The 22889-nt window shown below is 44.5% G+C and overlaps 5 protein-coding genes across 6 annotated transcripts in view; 4 read left to right on the top strand and 1 right to left on the bottom strand.

The window, feature by feature from the left end:
* Positions 1-3454, top strand: part of tesk2 (testis associated actin remodelling kinase 2) — a 31734-nt gene extending 28280 nt beyond the window's left edge. For both annotated transcript variants that reach the window (XM_062519800.1, XM_062519793.1), the window contains exon 11: positions 1063-3454. In XM_062519800.1, coding sequence (XP_062375784.1) covers positions 1063-2084 — 1022 coding nt within the window. In that variant the 3' untranslated portion in view covers positions 2085-3454. The remainder of the gene's footprint in view (positions 1-1062) is intronic.
* Positions 3455-3628: 174 nt separating this feature from the next.
* Positions 3629-9148, bottom strand: toe1 (target of EGR1, exonuclease). Its single transcript, XM_062519809.1, has 7 exons — positions 8715-9148; positions 8574-8614; positions 8176-8272; positions 6325-6483; positions 5959-6218; positions 5563-5722; positions 3629-4464 (listed from the first exon to the last, which is right to left on the bottom strand). The coding sequence occupies exons 1-7, from the start codon at positions 8826-8828 to the stop codon at positions 3766-3768; spliced, it is 1530 nt and encodes a 509-aa protein (XP_062375793.1). The 5' UTR covers positions 8829-9148; the 3' UTR covers positions 3629-3765.
* A 224-nt stretch (positions 9149-9372) lies between these two features.
* Positions 9373-11593, top strand: si:ch73-382f3.1 (uncharacterized protein LOC100151273 homolog). The gene is made up of 4 exons (XM_062519822.1): positions 9373-9869; positions 10028-10181; positions 10433-10608; positions 10761-11593. Exons 1-4 carry the CDS (start codon positions 9720-9722, stop codon positions 11130-11132), a joined length of 852 nt encoding a protein of 283 aa, XP_062375806.1. The 5' UTR covers positions 9373-9719; the 3' UTR covers positions 11133-11593.
* Positions 11594-12545: 952 nt separating this feature from the next.
* Positions 12546-15994, top strand: selenop2 (selenoprotein P2). Its single transcript, XM_062519772.1, has 5 exons — positions 12546-12705; positions 12823-13075; positions 13376-13588; positions 14321-14429; positions 14553-15994. The coding sequence occupies exons 2-5, from the start codon at positions 12858-12860 to the stop codon at positions 14847-14849; spliced, it is 837 nt and encodes a 278-aa protein (XP_062375756.1). The 5' UTR covers positions 12546-12705; positions 12823-12857; the 3' UTR covers positions 14850-15994.
* A 642-nt stretch (positions 15995-16636) lies between these two features.
* On the top strand, positions 16637-20547 carry elovl8a (ELOVL fatty acid elongase 8a). The gene is made up of 9 exons (XM_062519781.1): positions 16637-16672; positions 16992-17083; positions 17205-17271; positions 17576-17763; positions 18294-18374; positions 18554-18610; positions 18689-18803; positions 19614-19741; positions 20319-20547. Exons 2-9 carry the CDS (start codon positions 17069-17071, stop codon positions 20484-20486), a joined length of 819 nt encoding a protein of 272 aa, XP_062375765.1. The 5' UTR covers positions 16637-16672; positions 16992-17068; the 3' UTR covers positions 20487-20547.
* Positions 20548-22889: the final 2342 nt, after the last annotated feature.

Here is a 22889-nt window from a genome sequence, read left to right as displayed (position 1 = left end):
ATTTCCTATGCATGTACACAGACGTTTGCTTTGATCCTCTTTGAGAACGCTGCTTGTGGTTTTTACAAGCAATAAAATCCCTTACCCTTATAAAAACGTGCATGTTCCCACTATACACATGCACGCACGCACTCACACACACACTGCAACTGAACTTGTCATTTGCCACTCGACACCCAGCTCCCATGTAAGACCTGGGTCTCGCTGGCTTCCTGGAACAAGAAGACTGTAAGACAAGCAGGCCAGTGTGTGTGCCAAGCGCGGCGGCTGTGTAATGTAGCCAGCCCCTGCTCCGCCGCGGATCTGTGGGCTCCACACAGCCCCTCTGCCCCAGCCTGGGATGGCCTTCGCTAATGAGCCATGGCTGCCATTATTTTTACACTGTGTCTGCTGGCAACGTCCAATTACGCTCGCGGTTTTAACAATCCCACGGTCTAATTTTCCTGGGCGAGTAATTAAAAAGGGGGCGGCGCCTCCCCCAACAGGTGATTAGAGCGTTGCGAGGCACGGCGTGGAGTGAATTAGCGCCTGCCATCCATAAATCATTAGGGCTCCGCGCGGAGTCGCCGCTCATGCTAATTGGGAGCCTGTGCCACCTGAGGAGCGTCATGTTCTCTGGCTGCTCCCTGCTGACTAACCTGGATGCGCCTATAGCCGGAGTACGGGCTGTCTGGCAATAACATATGCTTTGTTTTTTTGCCGACTTGTCAAGCTGAAATAATGTGTCAGATTATCAGGGTCTATTTTGTACTGTTCCGAGCTGGGGAAGTAAGCCAGGCGAGGAGATTTAGTGAATGGACATCAAGGTTTTTGCTATTTTTGTATGACCTCGTGTAACCAAAATCCATTTGGACATAATCAGCTTTTAGCTAAACTCAATTACCTTTTTTTTAAAAAAAAAAGAAAAAAATGCTCAAAGACTGTTTTCTAACTTGTGGTTCAGCTGAAGTAGTTTGATCCAAGTGTGAATGTCGCCCCCTAGTGTACAGTAGGTGCATGTAGTCTCTGTGGTTGTCTGTAGTCAATCTAACACTCTCCCTCGCTCCCTCTCTCTGTGTCTAGGTCCAGGCGATAAGCTTCAGGGTATGAAGAGGCTAAACCCACTGGGCTTCCAGGACGACAAGATCCCTCCCAAGTCCCCCCGTCCTCGCCGCAACATTTGGCTGTCGCGCAGCCAATCGGACGTCTTCTCTCGCAAGCCCGGCCGCAAAGTCAACGTGCAGGACCCGTACTACAACCCGGGACCTAAGGGGAGCGGCCGGGGAGGGGCGCCCAAAATTAACCCCTTCAGTGCCCGGGAAGACCTGAAGGGCGGCAAGATCAAGTTCTTCGACGTGCCCAGCAAGTCGGTGTTCTCGCTGATGTTCGACCTGCACTCGCCTCAGGGCAGCCTGAGAGGGTCGCTCTCCCAGCAGCAGCAGCAGCAGCTCCCGCCCGGCGCCGTCTCCACGGGCAACCCGTGCGGCATGGCGGCGCTCTCCGTGGCCTGGCCGGAGCCCTGGCAGCTGCCCGGCCGGCAGTGCCGCTCGCTGCCCGTCTCGCCGCAGCTGCCCCCGTGCGAGGCCTTCTGCGCGCCGCCCGCCGGCTCCAATGCCCAGCGGCCCGAGCAGGCACAGCAGCAGCAGCAGCAGCAGTCGGGCGCCGCCGACGCCAAGCAGAGGCCGCTCAGCAGCTGGGCCAAGAAGTACGCCGTGTCGGACATCCCTCCCTTCCGGCCGCGGGCCGGGCGGGAAGAAGAGGCGGAGGGCGGGAGCAACGGAGACACGGAGGCCGAGGCCGAGGCCATGGACTGCTCCAGCGGCCGGCCCAGCCCGGAGACGGCCGAGGAGACGGAGGAGGAGGAGGAGGAGGAGGAGGAAGGGGAGGCGCGCAATGCCAGCGGCCTGCCCAACGGCAACGGGGCCTGCGTGGACATGGAGGCGGAGGACGAGGAGGAGCGGATGATGGGGCTGCCCGCCCTGCCCCCCGCGACCGCCCTCACCCTCGGCGCGGGCACGCAGCATCAGGAGCTGCGCCCGCTCGTCCTCACGCCAGGCACGCCGCCGCTGGGGCCCTCGGGCGTGATCTCGCGCTGCGACATCTGACCACCTCACGAGAAACAGGACTGAGCACCAGAGAACAAGCGAGAGAGAGAGAGAGAGAGAGAGAGAGCGCCTCCTGCTGTTTAATATAGGGATAGTACTGCAGTCTTAAAATGCAGAGAGATTATTTTTCACACAAATCATGAGTATTTAATATTTTGGAAGAAACAAATACTTTGTGTAAATATGCGGCAAGAAAGAAATTTAAGCTTGGACTTTTGGACTGAAGGATTGGGGTCTGAGGAGATATGTGGAGAGCCATTGTGTGAGGTCGCAGGTCCAGGTGAAATGTCGACATTTTCAGAAACCAGTTTAACCGTGTGAACTTTTCAACTCCAGACCGATTGTTTGAATGTAACAACACATTGTAACATCCTATAAAAGCACTATCAATGACTTAATATCTAACTCAGCACTTTCAACGTTTGACACGTTAAGTTGCATAACCCTATCCTGCTCTCTCTTACTACCGAGCAATGGCTGTAACAGCTAGAAACACCTGCCCCACAGCAGCTCAGCGAATAGCCATTTAGCATGTAGCTGTTCTGTTTCCTAGGGTGCTTGAGCACATAGCGACAAGTCATACATTCCAGAGATGGATTTTGTTCATGAGGACACGGCTCCTTCACCGTCCCGATAAGCTTTACGAAAAAAAAAGTATGTTCATATTGGTCTGATTGTTTGTATAAAGATGATCCAGTGGTACCCAGTACCGCCATCACTGCTGATGTACTGAACTGTGGAGGACTGTTGATCACGGCCTGGGAGAGCTTGACTGGTCCCCAGCCTGTTCACTCTCCGGACTGAGTCACACACACACACACACACACACACACACACACACACACACACACACACACACACAGAGCACACAGAGCACACAGAGCACACTGATTTGTCATGGCTTGGATCTCTCACACAGGGTCACGCTCTCTCCTTCAGGACCCGTAGTCACATCTTCAGCCATGTGCCGATCTGTTCTGTAATTACTTAAATTTTAACTTGCACTTGAAAAGAGAAATGATTGGTGTAACTTTTTTTCCCTGTCTATTTTTGTTGTCACTACATTTCTATGCAATGAATATAACAAGGCAGGCTAGTTTTAAAGAGAATCTATTTTGATATTTAAAAAAGATGTCTTAAATCTGTGTCTACAGAGTTTGTGGAAAGCATGTTATTAATGCAGCTTGGTTAAAATGGGGATTTTATTGATGTAAAAAATCAGTTTTGTTGGATACGTATACAGTGCTTCTTTTTGTCCTGACTGTTTTGCGTCAATTTTTAACCGTAATACAGATGTATATTTTAACCAAAGACAGATCAGGACAAAGTTTTCCATTCATTTGGCTTTAATTTTATAAATGTACACCCATTATAAAACTTGTATATCCAATCGTTACAAATAAAACTCAACTTTATATGTAACTGAACTACAGTAGAATGTATGGTTTTTGTCATGCCAGATTTCTTTATACACTGTCTCAGACTTTGAAAGTACCGTTCCATCTTTGAACTCATAACATGACACAAAATGAGAATGAGATGGATGATCTAAAGTAAATAACACCATGTACATTTTTTAAGGACCAGGATACATCTTCATTGCCTGTGCGCCCCCAGACTCTAAAGTCATTGTTAACGACAATCCATTTCAAACATGACTGTAGTGGGACATCCACATTCATCATGCCATTGTTTCCACCTTTGGAGTTGCATTGTTACTAAGGCGCTTCCCCCAGACAATGTCCATTTTATTGATGTGTGCCTTTGACGACTTGGAAAATGTGCTCTTCACGATGTGCAAGGGCACAGATTTACCACTCAGATAGATCTTGTTGAAGCAGCCAGGCAGCCATTTTCCTGGGCTGGACTCCTCGCTCTTCGCTGCCAGAGAGCTGGCGTAGGAGAAGATGTATCCGGTCATGAAGGCATCGAAGCCAGCTCTGTGGGTCCCCGCCTCCGCCCTCTTCGCCGCGGCGTCCGCTTCCCTCGCCTTGACCGCCAGCGCCGAGGGGTCCCCGGCCTGAGCCTCGGATGGAACAGCTCCGCCCTCCTCTGTGGACGCACCCAAAGTCTCGCGCGTTACGCTGCCGCCGTCATCTGAGCGGCCATCTTCCGGAAGGTCGACGGTCATCTCCGTGGCAGCGCTGGTGCAGTTCTTCTCCGCTCCGTTGTTCGGACCTTCCTCCTCCGCGACGTTGCTGCCCTCGAGGTGAGCCTGCTTGGCCGGGGGGCTGTCCAGACCCTCCTGTGGGCCCTTCTGCTTCTTCTTGCGCTTCCTCTTCTGACGCTTGGTCTCCTTGGTCTGCTCGTCCTGCTGGATGATCAGGTCTGTGTCGTGAGACATGGGGCACTGAGACCCATTGGGACACCACCCGAAAGCCTGAGAAGAAGAGCCAGATGGTGTTGGTAGGTATACAAGTATAAGTACATATACTTTATTGATCCCGTGAGGGAAATTCGGTCTCTGCATTTATCCCAATCCGTGAATTAGTGAACACATATAGCACACAGTGAAGTGAAGCACACACTAACCAAGAGCAGTGAGCTGCTTGCCCAACAGCGGCACTGGGGAAGCAGGGAGGGGTTAGATGCCTTGCTCAAGGGCACTTCAGCCGTGGACTGGTCAGGGATCCAGCAACCCTCCGGTTACAAGCTCGAAGCCCTAACCAGTAGGCTACGGCTGCCCCAGGTATTACATAAAACTGGAGAGACTGAGGAAGTACCCTCCCCTTCAATTCAATGGCAGATCTTAAGGTAGCTAATTCAGCCATAAGGGTACTCAGAGATGCTGCTGCTTCTTTATCTTTACCAGTGGCATGTGCATTACCGACATGTGCTGATTTGCCAATAAGGTACCACATAAGAGATTGCCAGTTCATCCACTAATCCACACAGACAACATACTTTGTGTCCATGAGTAATGTGGCACCTAATGTCGGACGCCATTTTTAAAGACAGTGATGGCCACTGAAAATGACCAAGACATATTTAGTGATTAGTGGGCCTTATGCTAAAGGAAGCATTGCTGCACCTTTACTAAGTATGCAGAGAAAGCAAAGAAATGGTACACTGAATCAAGGAATGGTGATAATGATGCCTCCTTGTGTCAGGTAACAACAACAACCAACCAACTTGACATAAGTCAATAGCACTCACTTCCCATAAGTGTAAGTAGAGCTGGATTGTCTTAAAACCATGGTTATCTTTTCCTAAGTCTTTATGAATGTATCACTATATTTACTTGACCTTGAGATGTTTTGGACTAAGGCCAAGAGAAAGTGGATAGGAAACGACAATAATATAACAGAAAATCCTACCGTAGCCTAACCCTCTCAACACCCCCGACCCTCTAAGGCAGACCCAGGTCGATGGCTGACCGATATGAGCCTACTGCTCAAGGAAATGTATTTATTTGTGAATCTCTCACAACAATTTCTCACGGACAGGCATGCATACAAGTCCCTCGACTGATACTCACAGAGAACTGTATGCAGACATCTGTTGCAGCACCCACGTGACCATCAGCACACGGCCTGTAGTCCACATAGCTCTGCATGTTCCCAGTGTAGTTACAGAACTCCAGGAACACATGAGACCCCTGGCCACCTGCCTGAATGGATCTGCCATTATCCAGCTTGCTGTGCAAGAGAATGAGAGAAGCTAAAGGTTAAGAGATATGGTATCACATTTTATGGTGCCATGTCTCAAAAATATGCAATATACCATAATGGTGATATACCATTAAAAAACACTAAGGAGCAGCACCCTTCAGTCCAGTACACTTGAACCCAAAAAACATACAATAAATTCCATAACATATTTTTGCTGGCTGATTTTTTATTTAGATAGATAGATATATATATACTTCACCTACCACTTCTTAAAGGCGTACTCCAGATATGAGGCCGTGAGCCGCAGCTCATACTCCGTGGTGTATTTGGTGTCATAGATCCCTGCTGGGAACATCTCCGAGAGGTCCGCAGTAAACGTACCCAGCTTCTCGGGCAAATGGGCATAGAAACTCTGGTACAGGAAAACCATGTCAACCAATCCATTATGAACAACCAGAGGCTTGTGAGCTCTGAGGATCTCCACGAAAAGATTACGAACATTCATCAGATGGACATCGCCACCCTGGGAACACAAGACGAGAGGAGGTTAGAGAGTTAATGCAAATGTAAATCAGGTCATATAGAATAATATAGTAATATAGTAATAATATAGGACATATAACATTTACCTTATCGTTGCCCTTATTGTATGGGACCCCCTGAGCATACTGTTTGTTGAAATCAAAACCATGTTGCACAAGGAACTGGACTGACTGGGGTTCAATAACATACTCCTCTGAGCAGAGTAAAGTCAAGTTGTACACTTGCACGAAGTAAGTATGGTCGGCCTGAAAAAGAAAATTGACACTAGTATAGTATAGTATAGTATAGTATAGTATATATGGTTCGTATAGTATAGTTCATTGTATAGTTGACACAGTGATTACTAGTGATGCTCCGATCGATCGGCCGCCGATCATGATCGGCCGATATTGGCTAAAAATGGCTTGATCGGTGAAGCTCAAAAGCGCCGATCAAAAAAGCCGATCATGTGACCTAAATTACTTGCGTGACATTTTTCCACCTGCAGGCGCGGCGCACAGGCACACTGCAGCCTAGAGTAGAGAGGAGCTTGCAGTGGCAAACATGAGTAGGCTAAAGGTTCAGTGTAAAATTAACCATTTGCAATGTATGTCGTGCTGAAATCCCTCGAGGTGGAAGCCACCAAAGACGTTTTAACACCACTGACGGACAACTGAATATGTCGGGTATGAGAAACTAAACCAGCCAACTTCCCCATCCTTCAATCAGCCGACTGTAGGCCTACTAACGATAGGGATGATAAGAGATGGAAAGGCATCACGTTCAGAATTAATTTGCCTCCACGAACAACCTCTATTCGTTGTGGAGGATAAAGCCCTACTGTAGTTACGATTTTGCAAATATCTGTAGCCTAAAAGATTTTTGAAAGACAGTCAGACTCTCACATCTAAAGACAAATCATAGAGTTTAAGTCACAAACTAGTCACAGACTATGCAGACATGCGATAATATCAGACATGTTTGATATTGTTGTAACGGCAGAATTAGAAAAAGACTCCGACTGGCTTACAACCGCTAATTGACACCTTACATTAAACGAGTACACGGGAGCGCGCCGCGCCATGATTTCTGTCCCGACTTTGGATATTTATTCGCCGACTGTGAAAACATGGCAATATCGCGCAATGTAAGTCGGCCCTAACCTGCCTTGATCTACGATATTACCCCGTAGGCATGAAATACTAATGTGTATCTCCCCGCATTACCAAACAGTGTAGACTACATTGACAAGCTGAAGAATAGGCATATTAGCTTCCCAAGCGCTGACGCTTGTCCAATGTCCCTGCTAGCTTAACAGCGCACTTTATTGACTCAAACTGGTGGCATTTAACGGCATGTTTCAGTCATGGGGGATTCCAAGAGAAAAAAGACTTGCAATTTATTGCTTACAGTAGCTTACATTATTTCTTTTTTTGGGATTTGGAACAGAGAAAAAGCCATAGTTTTGCGCTTTGTGGCAGTAGGTTTTGGTGTAACACGTTTTTCATTTAATGTAGTCAGTCTATTTAGAGGCTATACTTTTCAAGTAGCCTAGGCAATGTAATTGCCCATCCCATTTAGGTGATCTGTGTGTTGGTCTGCCTGACCCCCTCCTTGTGTGAAATAATTTTATGTCTCGCTGCATATTTGGAAAAGATGGCCAAAGTTATTTCATTTTCTAAATACAAATCGATAAATGGTGGTTCTTCAACATCTTGACTTGCCTATAGGCCTACTGTCTTTTATGCCACTTACATTAATTCATAGTTAGTTTAATTCCTACAAATGATGCAAACTCTGCTAGACTATTGTTAAAAGACTCTCATTCCCCTGCCATTCTGTGATCGGCAGTGATCGGCAATCGGCCGATCATGATTTTGATGATCGGTAATCGGTGATCGGCCCCAAAAATGCTGATCGGAGCATCTCTAGTGATTACATAATACTTAAAGTCTTACTTTGTCCTCAAGTTTCTTGAAACACGCCAAACCAAGGGACAGAATGGAGCGTGTACGAGCTGCATGGCAAATGGCCTTATAACGGTCTTCAATGGACCTGGGGGGGAAAACAGCCATATTATAGCGAATTCAATATCAAGTGCATCTCTAATTAATTAGCTCTATAATTGAAGCCTTCAAAGGAAAGCATAGAAGGGCTGAAAATGTTATCACCAAGGGCAGCAAATGTTGGTACAAAACAAAATCGACAACATAATCTATGCAGATATTAGCCTGACGAGCCAGACCCACATCAAGATGTAGGGGCGTCTAGATTTCTAGGCTATGCAGATATGCCACCAAACACACATTTAGTTTTCTCAGATGTAGGGATGTTAGCTCTGGATTAAGTTACTTACTCCGCAAGAAGACTCTTTCTGTTTCCCAAACCGCTCAGCTCCTAAAAACATGTCACAGCCAAGGATGTATCCCGTCAGTTATTTGTTTCTCATCACACACTTCACTTGTGCAAAGGAAGTTACTGCTTGTTGATGTCTCACCGTGTCCAAAGATATGAAAGATGATGATTTAATGGCCAACAACATTGCTGGCCACATCTCTTTGAAATTATTGCTTTGTACATCCACAACCGGGACCACCATCGGGGATGCCATATTATGCTGGGGTTGATCACACTAACTTTTCACTTTATTCGGGAATAACATTAGCGAGAGGGTATCTTTAACACACATGGGCTAGCTAGTCATACAACAGGACATGGTTGTAATACGTGGGGAGCCATATCTTATATATACACTCACATGGTCAGTAGTTACACTTATCAAACAAAATTAAAGGTTTCCACTAAGTTACGTCTATGTATGCTTAACCTCAAGTGTAGTTATTATTTTAGGAACCCACTAAACACGAAGACACACCACTACTTAACTTCTCTTCTCAAACGTATGATACAAACACATGGGGTATCGTCAAAGTGGACCCGTATAGATGTCTGCGCTGAAGGCATGGGGTAAACCGTAGTCCTGGCATAGTATTAAGTCATAAAATAATGCTTTTTTGCATTTTTTGTGTCCATACATATGCGTTTTCATATATGTAACTAATACAATAGTCTATTTATGTATATCCTGAAATTCTAAAAAGACGATCAAAGCTATTGAATCAGGCAATCATTAGGCCAACTCATAAAAGTGACGTCAGAAAATACGCTCGCCAAGTACGTGAGTGCCATTTTGGCTCAAACAAAGTCTGCATTTCACTAATTTCTTGTAGCCTCTTTTTTTATTTTTCGATGTGAAATCTTTTGTTACGATATTGTTAATATATTTTAATGCATGTGTGTATTCTTTTTGGTAGGAGTAAATTAACCAAAAACGATTTACCGGGAAGTCCTTGCTAAACCGCTAACCTTGTTAGCGGTTAGCTTTGGGGGGCTCTCTAACGTTACGTGTCATCAATAGCGAGACACTAGTTACTTGAGCTAGCAAGCTAATAGCGTATCGCTATTTAGCTTACTGCTAACTTTTGCCACTTCATAAGGAAATATGGGTGGATGCTCTGCACCAAATTGTTCAAACTCCACTACAATAGGTAAACAACTCTTTAGATTTCCGAAAGACCCCGTACGAAGCCGAAAGTGGGTGATTAACTGTCGACGTGACTTTGTGCCGACACCCTGCTCCAGGTTATGCCAGGCAAGTTTGTAAACTCATGCACAGAAGAGTCGCTATGCAATGACATGAACACAATGATGTTTGTTTCGGTTGTTGATTTCGCTGCTGACAAAAAATACGGCGACTGTTCTTTTGTCCAATATATTGCGAAAGATCCATTTCATATCATTTTCTCGCAGGACCATTTCGAAGAAAGTCAGTTTGAAGAAATCGCAAGATCACCAGCAGGGGGGAAGAAACTAAAACCTAATGCCATCCCTACCCTCTTTAATGTACCCGACCCCCCCTCTCCCATCACACCCCAAATAACTCTACCTATTAAACCAGAACCAGGTAAGATAGTCGTAACCATTAGGGGTATTTTTTTTGTTGCTTTTTTGAAGAAAAAAAACTTTGAAATAAGATATCCCTGTTTAGAGAGTTTGTTAACTGAAGCCAACATTTTACATATAACTAGGCTACTTTCTTAGATTCTTACACTGCTGACGAGGGAATTCTTGCCATAGTGAATTTGATTCATGATGATTTTTTAATCATTAAATTCCACTTCATGTAGGCCTAATCTTGACTTTATGTATTTCTAGTGGAGAAGGACCTCAACGTGGGAGACCATGGCTATGCTCGGCGACAGCCTAAACTGAGCTCAGAGGAGGAGGCAGGACTGCAGGCCACAGAGGAAGAGCACCCTTGCTCTCTCTGTCAACACTACAAGGCCCAGCTGGAGCAACAGCAACAACACACAGCCAGGCTCCAGAGAGAGGCCAGTTCCACGTCCCTTTTCTCACTGTGCTGGCACTATAGTCCAAGAATTGCTAGAAACATTGTAGAATTCTCCTGTGCTGCTTGTGTGTCCATTGGCCAAAATAAGTTTTCTAAAGCCATCCTTGCGCTGATGTGTGTTAACTCTTGCAGGTAGAGGAAATGAAGAAACGTCTCCACAAGCTGAACAAGATCGAGAAAGGGCTTCAGATGTTCCTGTTTGAGGATCAGATCCGGGCGCTCACCTTGGCCAAGCGCTCGCGCAGGGCCGTGTGGTCTCAGGACACTGTGTTGACCGCCCGCAAAATCCGTTGCGCCGTCGGGGTCAAAGGGTACGAGTTCCTCCGAGATCTGGGATACCCCTTGCCCTCCTACAGAACTTTGTGCAACCGATTAGAGCCCAAAACAATGTCCACCAGCATGCAGGAAGAGCTGGCTGAACTGGGCCTTGGCATCATAACGTCATGTGACAGTCCAGAGGGCAGTGGAGCCAATGATGACGGACTTATAGGAGTGATGACGTAGAGGCACTTCTCTTTTTAGGTTTTGTTTTTTAGTTTCAAATGATAAAATTAATATTTGGCTGAAGGCAATAATTGATGGGGCTCTATAGTGAGCTTTTTGCATCGGTACCTGGTTGCATAAAGAGGGTGGGATCGAAGCTATTTTTCCAATATTAAATCCCAATGAATATTTTGAAATTCTCATATGAACATATACAATAGCCATCACGCCTAAGACACTATTAGTTGTTTGCACACAGAGTAAAGCCATCAAAATAGTATGCAGGATATTTTAAGTATTTTTTTTTTTTTATGTGAGTGCGTTTAGCCTCATTTCTTCTTCAACAATGTTCTTGAGCCTTACAAATGGCAGGATGGTGTCATAACTGGTTAAAGTCATCAATTGATGGTCATGTTTTTAATATTGTTTACCTCAGTGATGAAGAAGGAATAAATACACAAACATTTCTGCTCTCTGCTCAAGCCATTTCACAGAATTTGATTTGTTTGGTGCACGTGGTTGTGAGGTGCTTGGCAGAATGACCGCAAACTACACACCAACATGCTGCTTGTTACCATCCAGCACCCAATGTTATATGTTATACTTGTGAAGGAAAACAGAAATATGCACCCAGTGCATTCTTGGATAAGAGACACTTGAGTTTTCTCAAATATTTACTGTGCCCTGTGGACACTGTCACATGTGGTAACAATGGGTGGCCTGGCCTCCTAAGCAAATTCTTGTCTGACTGCATGATGGTGTCCTACTACACTCCATAAATCTCTATGGAGTTGCAAAATGATACTTTTGTGCAGCATGCTGTTATCCAAGCAGTGGTACTAAATGTAAAATATCTTAAGAATAAAAGTTTTCAACAGGTACAGTACTACAGCATGTGTTTGGAAATCATCATAGTTACTGTACATCATCAAATTATTGGTACCTCAATATTTAAAATGACAGAAGCAGAACATGTGGACCAGAACCTTTTTCATGACAAACCCTTTTGTTTTAGGTGCCATGATGTTGCGAGAGTGCCGAACGCAATAGTTTTACCAGAGACTTGTACTTTGGTCCAGTTGTTCAGAGGGTTTGAAAAACAAAGCTGCCGAGACAGCTGAGAAGCTGATCCTCTTTCCTTGTGTAAACGATGTGTTAGTATAGTTTAAGAACAAACAAGGAAGTACAATACACATTCTCAAAGTTCATAAGCTGAACGCATGCTTGATACAGGATTTATATTCAGGATTTATATTCAAATAAGATATTATGCCTGGAATAGATGAGGTGCATCTTTTTTCCCCTGAATTTGAAAGCATGTAAACCAATTACCCAATGTTTACTTCAAGCAAACAATGATTAATGGCTAACAAAATGTGTTCCTGAAAGTGGAGTTTGAAGGTTATACCACAGACCACATATTTAGGGCAAACCTGCATAGGTAAGCTAACGTCACCTTATCCAATGATTGGTTCTTGGTGTTTGTTTTGGGGGCAGCTTTTGGCTCTGATGTGTACTTTAAAACCAGGGGGTAAACATCATCTATAGATAGTAGTTAGGCTGGAACACACCGACTCTACAGCCATCAAACAAGGTTTGTATTGTTAGGTATTTCTAGAAGTTTGTTATTTTTTCATTTATTTAGTATGTATATAGTATACTGTAGATAACGAATCAACTCGGTTCTCTGGCACTGTGTTTGCTTTTTCAGTTGTGCGTTGGTGGGTGAAGCAAGGGAAGGCAGCCATGCAGGGTCTCGGGGCTCTGTGGCTGACTGTGCTTCCTGCCCTCCTGTGGGCTTCTCCGTTGTTTGTGGAGAGGGATACTGAAGCCTCCAGGATATGCAGCACTGCCCCACGCTGGGAGATAGGAGGCAAAGCACCCATGGAGGAGCTCCACGGCCATATAGTGATGGTGGCGCTTCTCAAAGCTAGCTGACACTTCTGCTTGACGCAAGCTTCCCGGTAAGTGGGGTTTAGAATGAGATGAATCACCAAGTCGTGACAAAGTTCTGTAATGTTGAGTCAGGAAGAGAGTGTTTTTTGTTCGTTTATGCTCGTTTTGCACTCTGCACTGTCTTGTCCATGGTTCTCCAGATTTGAGTGAGTAGACTGAGTGTAGATTAGATAATTAAAATCAAGACGGAGGCACACACAAACTTCTAGTTCTGCCTCACTACTATAGGGAAAGCAATGGCCTTTTCCCCCTTACCCAATTCCTCTTGATTTGGTTGCTTTTCAATCGCACACTTTTCCCCCCTCAAGCATAGGAAACTTGCGTGACAGGCTGGCCCGGAGCAAGCTGGCCAACGTGTCATTCATGATTGTGAATGAGCAAGAGGCCCAATCCAGAGCCATGTACTGGGAGCTGAAGAAGAAGGCAGCCGAAGGGATCCCTGTCTATCAACAGAGTCCCCTGCAACAGGACGTCTGGGCTGCTCTTCAGGGAGAAAAAGATGACGTCCTCATTTATGACAGGTCCAGCTTGTATAGGCTACACATCATTCATCATTGTATACTCAATCATTTTTTACATACCAGTAATTTTGATAAGACATAAATCTTTCCAGGATGAAGGTCTAGGTGCATGGTGGCCGAAACATGCTGCCATTGTCTTAACACATTCTATATGAACTAGCATATTTATTGAAGCGGTTTTATGCCAAAGAAGAGTGCTTTGAGTTAAATATGCAAAAGAGTACCGCACACACATCCAAAAGCGATGAAAACTGGGTGCTGGACAGACAAGCGTATGTCAGGAAAAAGAACAAAAAGTCTGCACACCAGAATATGCTCCTCTGTTTTTTAATGGCAAATCACCACGTGTAACGTTTCGGGCCCTTGTCTGATGAAGGGCTAGGGCCAGAAACGTTACACGTGGTGATTTGCCATTAAAAGACTGAGGAGCATATTCTGCATGGTGTGCAGACTTTTTGTTCTTTTTCATGTTTAGATAAATACCACTGATGAAACAGTGAATCGCCAATATGACAAACAGTGAGATTAGGTCATCAGTGATTGCACAAATGCATTGCATCTTCCTGCTGAGGGGTTGCCTTCTTAAGCTTGGCACACAATCAAACCTTGACCTGTTGACCTTTAAAAACATGCTTGAGCGAAGCAAACTATGGGTGTGGGGAACTTGTTTAATTAAGGATGCTCAGTGACTCCTGTTTCTTGCATGCTTGTTGTCCCCCTGTGTCCATTTAGGTGTGGCAAGCTGACGTTTCACATCGTTCTGCCATACAGCTTCCTAAACTTTCCATATGTGGAGGCCGCCATCCGCGCCACATACCACAGAGATATCTGTAACTGCTCAGTAAGTGTCAACTTATAAATAAAACAATTGTTTGTTTAGGTCACATCTGACATATTGGTAATACACTTTTATTACTGTTGCATTCTCACTTTTATTACTGTTACATTTTCACTTTTATTCCAGTTACATTCTAACACACCCTTTGAATCGGGATTCCACAATTCTACGGGCAATGACACACAGTCTCCAACACCCATCCCTGACCAGGCCCATGGTAATGTAACGGTCCGGGCAGACGATCAAGACGGTCCTGCAGATAAGACCCAACTTCTACCCCAGCCTTCTCAAAGTGATAGTGATAGTGATAGTGTCCAATCCCATCAAGCACACCAGCACACACATGGTCACCATGATCACCATGATCACCATGGCAATGCAGCAACCACAGGAGACAACACACAAGAAAACCGTGGTCGGTAATACACTACAGTCCATGGACTGTTGCAACAAACAAAAAAGCAATTGCAGCTAACAGAAGTTCAACTGGCTTATCATGACTGTTTACTCAACAATGTAACATTAGACATTCAATGCTAGCCAGTGAAATGGTGGGGAGAAATGTTCAATCTTCTTACCAAAAACAGTTGGTAAACATAACGGGATGTTTTGATGTTTCAGCTTCATACCTCTTGTCTTTTCATGGTCTTTAAGTGATATCCTCATCTTGCCCAGTGGATACCTTTACCATATGCTGACCCACTCATGTTTGTACTTAGGATCTTCATCATGGTATTAAATTAGCACATAATATGCCTTATTAAATTAGCTTTAGTCAGACATTAGACTGTGTGCTTTGCTAGACATGAAATTGGACCCCACATTTTATCCATGAGTAGCCTACCTCAGGCACCATCCTTGGGGAAAAGATGGCATCATTTTTCTCAGGTGCAGTCCATACAAAATATAACAAACAAAGATATGTAGCCTATATACTGTATACGTATATACAGTAAATAACCCAAAAAGAAAACTGAGAAAAGAGAAAAATGTTTCCTCCATTTCCCAGCTGTTGCAGATAGCCTAATTCATTGTCATCGTTAGATCAAGGTTTCAGATCTATTTTTCAGGGCCCATGTGACAGTTTTGCCTATAGGCTATCTCAATGTGGGTCCATTGTGTGGAAAGCTGTTTTGATGTTTCAGCCGCATACCTCTTGTCTTTTTTTTATTTTCCTTAAGCAATATTGTCTTTGTTCTGTGAATTCCTGTGCCACATCAGTTATCGTGATAACCAGTCTGTGACTTGAGCTGAGCATGTGATGAGAGCTTCTGCAGCTTCATGTGTGACAGGAATAGGTGACAGGAATCCTTGACCTTGATGTTGCATGTAATGAAATGTGCACTTTAAACCTCACTAAGGTGTGTGCATATGGAAGCTGTGTGGCTGATGGGTCGAGGAAATGGGTCATCTCATGCTCAAACACATGTCAAGCATCCTGGGGGTTTCTCAAAATATGCTAAAATGTTCTACGTGGATACACAGGCTATCAATTCTAACAGGATTTCTTAAGGTTTGCACTTTGTGCAAGTTCAGTTGAAATAAAAAAAAAGATGTAATTTCAAAAATGTTTATTTGTGAAATTATTGTAAGACTACTACTGGGAGACAGTTCCATGAACCTGTCACTGCTGTGGTGGGTGTTGGCAACAACTACGTCCAGTGAGGAGGAAGAAGATGAAGAAAAACATTGACCAGACTATACCCTATGGATATTTAAACCAAAAAGTTAAACGTACTCTTTATTATTATGGTCACACGTAGACAATGTGGACACACTTGAAAAACGAGCAGAACAACCTGGTTGTCAGTTTTTGTCTGTTTGTTTGTTTAATGCAAGGTAGTCACATATTCTACCTGTGCCTTTGTAAAATGTCACAGTGAGAATAGGCTTCACTTTTAGAAAAAAGGTGCTAAAATGGTTCTATTCATATGGCACCCACCCCTAAATGGTTCTTTAAACTATTTTGAAGGGTTTATCAAAGGAACCTCCAATGGTTCTTTAAAGTCGGCATGGTATACTGTAGCCTATCACACCCCAATAACACTTTTTTTTTTTTTTTTTTTTTTTTTTAAAGGAGTGTAGCACTGTAGCTTATTAGGTAGCATATGATCAGCCAGGTCGAAGACTAAACGAATCCGGTGTTTCTGCCATTCAGCGCGCATGCCTAAATCATTCAATATTCGGAGACGGTAGTGGCATCTTGTGACTCCAAACCATCACTTGTTTCGCTCCTGAACAGTGGGGTAAATCATTTATATAAATTGTTGTAATAAACTGCTTCCATTCCCTAATCCACATGATACGTTTTACATTCTGAGGGGGCGATGCACTTATTGCATTTCCCTGCGTTCTCTTGCAATGGGGGAGATGCATTCTGAAGTGTGGAGTGACAGCGGAGTTGTGTAAGGGATTTTGTTAATCCGTCTTGGAGCAAAAGCCCTCCGTAACCTTATCATCCCCTAATAACCTAGTGACTTCAATGTTACACAGCTTTCCTGGGACTGAGGGACGGTGCTTTTTGAGGGAAAAGTATTCCAAATTACACTGTATCTTCTTCTGTAGCCTATATACAAACACGTTGGATTTGTCGTCTTCTAGTCTGTTTTGTCGACAGATGGCAGCATTTCTTTATTTATAAAATGACGAAGACGGTGGTAAGTCTAGTTTCTGACCTAGGTTACCGATGGCACTCTTTTAGTTGTGTGCTCTATAAGTAATAGCTTGATTGTTTGTTATAGCCTATATCCACGCCAAACATGGATATTTGTTCCACAGGTGTCTAACATCGTCTCACCATGGCAGAGACTTCTCATTTTCTATCAATGGATCTTAGACAATGGAGGTAGGCCTTTATACAAGAGGAATTCATCATCTCTGTTTTTGGATCTAGACCTGACGTGTGTGTGTGTGTGTGTATGTGTGTGACTAAGGGCTCATTTATTTAATGCGAATGCCCTCACACAGATGGTTGGTGTGCACGCCTATGATTTTGTTACCACAGACAAATATTCTGTGAAGTCCTGTTGAGTCTTTTGGAGAAATATTTCTGTCAGTGTTTGTAGGGTGCACAGTTCACCTTTGGCTACTTAAGATTGATTTATGGAAATGGTTATTGCTGCAGAGTAGTTCTGGTATGTGTCCCTCAGACAAAAGGACAGACCCATGGCTGCTGGTGTACTCCCCTGCCCCCATCACCTGCATCTTCCTGTGCTACCTCATCATCGTGTGGCTTGGACCGAAGCTGATGGCAAACAAAGAACCAGTCAACATCAAAGCCATACTCATCATTTACAACTTTGCCATGGTGTGCCTGTCTGCCTATATGTTCTATGAGGTAGGTATGAACAGGGTAAATCCAGATATGACTGCGTTGTTGAAGCCATAAGCAGTAGAACGCTTGCTTTTGTCCAACCTCGTATTTGGTCCCAACATGTTGAGGGCATCATGAACTCCTCTGGATGAAGTGTTTTCTCTCTTTTCCCTTCTTCAACATGACACTACTTAAGCACATGGGAAATCTTGAATGCCTTTTAAGATATGAATCGGTTTTGCCAGGTTTATGTGTTTGTCCTTTTTAGAATTGTAGGAGAATGATAGGCACTGATACATCTCCTCTTGTCTTTGTTGTGTCCCTACTTTGCATTGTTAATGGTCCTGTTTTATTCACTCCCTCATGGTCAGACTGCTTTGTTTTCCAGTAATGAGTTTGTTGGTATAGTTTTTGATAGTTGAGAGCATATAGAAGGGACTGCAATGCCCACTGAAACTTATATGGCAGTTATGAAAGCAAGATCATCACTGGGAGTTCTTGGAACACTGTTTATCTCACAAGTATTGTTCTCTGCCTTTCTCTCCCTTTCTCAGTTTACGGCGAGCTCTTGGTTGGCCAATTACAGTTTACTCTGTCAGCCAGTGGACTACAGCAACAGCCCATTAGGGATCAGGGTAATTATTTATTAATTTCCTTCTTATTTATTAATATCTCCCTTTTCCTGCTCTTATCTATATGCCTCTGAATTTCTAAATTAATTATGAATGTTCCATCTTTTCAAGTTTTCCCCTTTTTTTAAGAAATATGAATCATGACAAATGTAGTACTCAAACCAATTGTTCCTTCTGCATAGATGGCCAACGTGTGTTGGTGGTTCTACTTCTCGAAAGTCATCGAGCTTAGCGATACAGTAAGTCAACATGCACATTATACAAATGCAACACAGAGCTTCCAGGCCTCTGCACTCACACAACTTTTCCTCTCCCAGGTGTTCTTCATCTTAAGGAAGAAGAACAGTCAGCTGACATTCCTGCATGTCTACCACCACTGCACCATGATCTTTAACTGGTGGGCAGGTGTCAAATACGTCGCTGGAGGCCAGTGTAAGTTGTACATGCACGATGCCATGTGATGCACGATGTACGATCACGCGCGCACACACACACACACACACACACACACACAGCGTTATTGACAATGACAGGAAGTCTGTAGTATCACCATACTAAGCTTAATCTTTTAAGATTGAATATTAGTTTGGGGAGTCTGCGCTTTATTTCTACTGCACAAGAGGCGTGATCAATGGGCATCGTTCAAATGACTTTGTACGCTTGGATAGTCCTTCAACCAATCAGACCAATGATTGTGTCTTTTGGATAAGCTAGTTTCCAGCCTGAGCTGCCGGGCGAAATCCAAATTTGCCGGCAGGTCAGGCAGGGTTCACCCAGCCTATAATGCTCCTATGCCCTGACAAACACATAATTGGGATTTTATGCCATAGGCCTATCACATTAATTCCAGTTTTATGTGAACTGATGTCGTGACTTACACTGATACCATGTAAGAGAGGCCTTGCTTTTGGGCAGACCAATCACAGAGACATCAGAATCATTGATATCAATTTTACATTAACAAGAGTTTGTTTGAACTGTTTAGCTAAAGCATGTAAACCAAATCTCCAACTGAACCTCTTCAGACAGTAACTCTAATATGTTTCTGTCAGACTGTTTTAGGATCATGAGTGTATGCATGGGGGGTTTTTTTTCAAGACTATTTCAAGATATTTTGTAAGACTACAGAAGATTCTATATTCAGCTTGAAAGTACCAGAACAGTAATCAATACAGAAAACAGCATGAACAAGTTTCTGCATCTTTTGTTTTTGTTTACCCATTTGTTTGTGTGTGTCCTCAGCGTTCCTGATTGGTCTCATCAACTCTCTGGTCCATGTAGTGATGTACATGTACTATGGACTAGCCGCCCTGGGCCCCCACATGCACAAGTACCTGTGGTGGAAACGCTACCTGACCTCCTTACAGCTGGTAAGGCCTGGCCATCATATTGGATCCTATGGGTCAACACAGTCAATTTTTAAATATACACAAAGCCTTGATCTTCATTGCAGACGCCTAGGTCCTTTGATTGTTCACAAGTTTTCGGTCAGTGTTTAGTACATGAAGTGAGTAGAGGTATTGCTGGAGCTAAAATGTGATAGAACCCTTTTGCCCCAAAAATTGTCATAATTGATCAGTACTAATGCTTTGGTACAATGTACTTAGAAAAAAAGGATTGTTGCAACATCTGACAGGGGAGCTACACCAGGTGTGTAACTGAAGCGTTCCATTTGCGTTGTGTCTGCTGCAACAAAGACGTGATAGCAGCGCGTACATTCAAATAAATAGACCAGTCTTCTTAAAATGGATGTTATGCGTTGCGAATGGAATGCTTCAGTTACGCGCCCGGTATAGCTTCCCTGTAATAGTGTGCACTCATTTGAGATGTAGTGCACTTAAGACTAGTGTTAATTAATACTTAATGACCACCTCATACTGCTGGCCATAATGTAGTAAACACAGATACTTCATACAAACTACTAAGCCAGTGTCTTCATCATTGCAGCTCCAGTTCATCATTGTTACTGTCCACACCATCTACAACCTGTTTGCCGACTGCGACTTCCCCAACTCCATGAACATTGTTGTGGTAGCGTACGCCATCAGCCTGATCGCACTCTTCAGCAACTTCTACTACCAAAGCTACCTTGCCAAGAGGACCAAGAGGCCGTGACGGCCTGCGTGGAAAGACACACAGGCCCAGCCAAAGATCTCCCCCCTACCCTGAGACACGTTGCCCACACACTAAACGTGAATATGTGTAAACCTGGTGGAAATAAAGGACCGAGAGTGACACCTTGATACCTGTGATGTCTGTGTTCACCTGTGGGGAAGAGTGGGGTCGGGTTTAGCGAAAGCAATACTTGTACAGATGATGCAGCTTCAGATACTTCATCTGTGTGCTGTGTCACAGTATCTTCTCCAACCTAAACACATAGACACACCGACACACACCCACACAAACACATGTACACACACACTCTCACACTCTCTCTCTCTCACACACACACACACACACACACACACACACACACACACACACACACACAAAGGGCAGTCTCTCTCCATCCCCCCTACCCCCAGTGGTTATCAGAGATGTAGTGCTTGCTGCGCTCTGGTGATCTGGCCAAATTGAAATAGACCCGACTCCCTTTCTGCTCCTCACTCTCCTTATTTATCTCATCTCCCTTGCTGACACTTCATCGGTCAGGGGAACTCTGCGAACAGGAGAGAACCAATCAGGGAGCACCAAGGGGGCTTTGTCATTTGCAAGAGTCCCGCCCCTCCCAGTTAGCTGAGTAGGATGAGTGGCGCTGGCCATGATGTGATTGGTCCCCATCCCCCTCTCTCCGCCCCCAGCTGCACTGCATTACACAGAGGGCCATCTGGGTCATGGACGTGTAATTCATTCACTTCCTTCGGCTTCTTTGATCCACATCAATTGCACTCTGCGTGGTTTCATTTGGGAGCATTCAAACATACATACGTACAGATGAGTGGTTATTGTGGGAGGCGTTCAGAGTTGTTTTCCATATAGCACCATGCTGTATAGGCAGATATCTCAGTAGTATCTGCACAATGAGAGTTTGATACCTCAACGTTGCTGTCGCAAGGTCCCTGGTGCATATTAACCATCTGGGTACGAAGCTTTTAGGCATCTTTTCCCAGAAGACACTTGATCCGTTGAATTGCTGGTGCTACATAACAGCCCCCCTCCTGCTCTCTGAACTACGAAATGGGAAGTGTGTGTGTGTGTGTGTGTGTGCGCGCACACATGTGGCAAGGAGGGAGTCAGCAGCTTGCCATATAACATCCAACAATATCCTATGATAGTAGAGGCAGATGAGTCAAGAAAACCACAGGGGATGATTGGAACGCCACAGGAAATCACCCACTCTGTGATAAAAAACATTTCACCTGCAGTCAACACAGTACGTGTTCACACATCTCAGTGCAACATGCTTCCTTTGTGCTCTGCAAACATGTGTGTTGGCTCAGTTGGTTTTTTTAGTCATTTTGTTTTAGAATCCAACTCTGTTCTCCAGATGTTGTGATATTTTCAACTCTCGTCACATTGTATAATCATTGCTACCAGTTCACCCCGTGTACCTGAATGGAGTCAACATTGTTAAGAATGTCTGGAATGCTGGTAACTTTAGCATCTATGGAAGGGATAGCAGCATTGATGTTTGTTCGGACTCATGCTACAAGTGACTGACTGTATCTGTAACTGTAACTGTGCTCTTGGCTGCTGCTTTAGATATTTGAGGATCCTGTTTGAATGAGTCCTCACACACACTCAAAGAGAGAATCCAAAATGGTGTATGTATTGTATGGGCCCCCATGTTACCTCTCTAGTTGAAATCAATACACAGACGTCCTCAGCCCTCCTCCTTTAAATGCCACTTTTCCCAATGGCAGCAGTCAGATGAAGGCCATCTTCTGAAATCGCATAAGTAATAGCCATTTTGGGGGGTATTCTTCATCTGACAACAGGCCTGGATTCAATGGGGGAAAGACTTCTTTGAAAATGACAGCCTCTTTGAGAATGACAGCCTTTCACAGTGAGAGAAAAGGGTAAGAAAAAAGCAGACACTCTACCTTTGTGGTCGTGCTGCCGGAATTCCATATTTTATTCAGAAGTCCTGCTCATTGGTACAGCATGGAGACAATGGAACTACACATGTTTGAGCAGATTATCACACCAGCCATCAGCTTCAGACCGCAGATCACTTACCCCTTTGTGCTCCTGCATGGTGACGAATGGCGGCATGACTCGGTGTTGATGAATCCAGATTGAATCCTGAGCCTCCCTGTATTCCCACACCTGTACCCTGGAGAGTGTGTCCGCTGTAGCCGATTGTTTTTCCTCCTCGCTGCTGAGCTGGAGCTGGCCAGTCTGAGGACCACCCTGCCCAGTAAATTGTAATCAGCTGGAGGAGGCGCTACCCCTCATCGGGCAGGGCTCATGGCAACAGGACAGGAAGTGCACACAGCTCAGCTAAAGGTTCGTGATGAGGTGGGCAGAGGTCTTCAACAATCATTTCACAACACCACATGAACACACAAGTTAACA

The sequence above is a fragment of the Sardina pilchardus genome, chromosome 2, assembly GCF_963854185.1.
Source record: "Sardina pilchardus chromosome 2, fSarPil1.1, whole genome shotgun sequence".
Taxonomy (NCBI): Eukaryota; Metazoa; Chordata; class Actinopteri; order Clupeiformes; family Clupeidae; genus Sardina; species Sardina pilchardus.
Note: the sequence above shows the minus strand (reverse complement) of the source record. Positions and strands in the feature narration are given on the sequence as shown.

Excerpts from the sequence above, each read along its gene's own strand:
- toe1 (XM_062519809.1), bottom strand. The coding sequence starts at position 8,828 with ATGGCATCCCCGATGGTGGTCCCGGTTGTGGATGTACAAAGCAATAAT. Across the intron at positions 6,219-6,324 it reads ACAATAAGGGCAACGATAAG|GGTGGCGATGTCCATCTGAT; the intron begins GTAAATGTTATA and ends TTGTGTTCCCAG. Across the intron at positions 5,723-5,958 it reads GAGTACGCCTTTAAGAAGTG|CAAGCTGGATAATGGCAGAT; the intron begins GTAGGTGAAGTA and ends TCTCTTGCACAG.
- si:ch73-382f3.1 (XM_062519822.1), top strand. The coding sequence starts at position 9,720 with ATGGGTGGATGCTCTGCACCAAATTGTTCAAACTCCACTACAATAGGT. Across the intron at positions 10,182-10,432 it reads ACCTATTAAACCAGAACCAG|TGGAGAAGGACCTCAACGTG; the intron begins GTAAGATAGTCG and ends ATGTATTTCTAG. Across the intron at positions 10,609-10,760 it reads CAGCCAGGCTCCAGAGAGAG|GTAGAGGAAATGAAGAAACG; the intron begins GCCAGTTCCACG and ends TAACTCTTGCAG.
- elovl8a (XM_062519781.1), top strand. Across the intron at positions 17,272-17,575 it reads ATGGATCTTAGACAATGGAG|ACAAAAGGACAGACCCATGG; the intron begins GTAGGCCTTTAT and ends TGTGTCCCTCAG. Across the intron at positions 18,611-18,688 it reads TCATCGAGCTTAGCGATACA|GTGTTCTTCATCTTAAGGAA; the intron begins GTAAGTCAACAT and ends TTCCTCTCCCAG.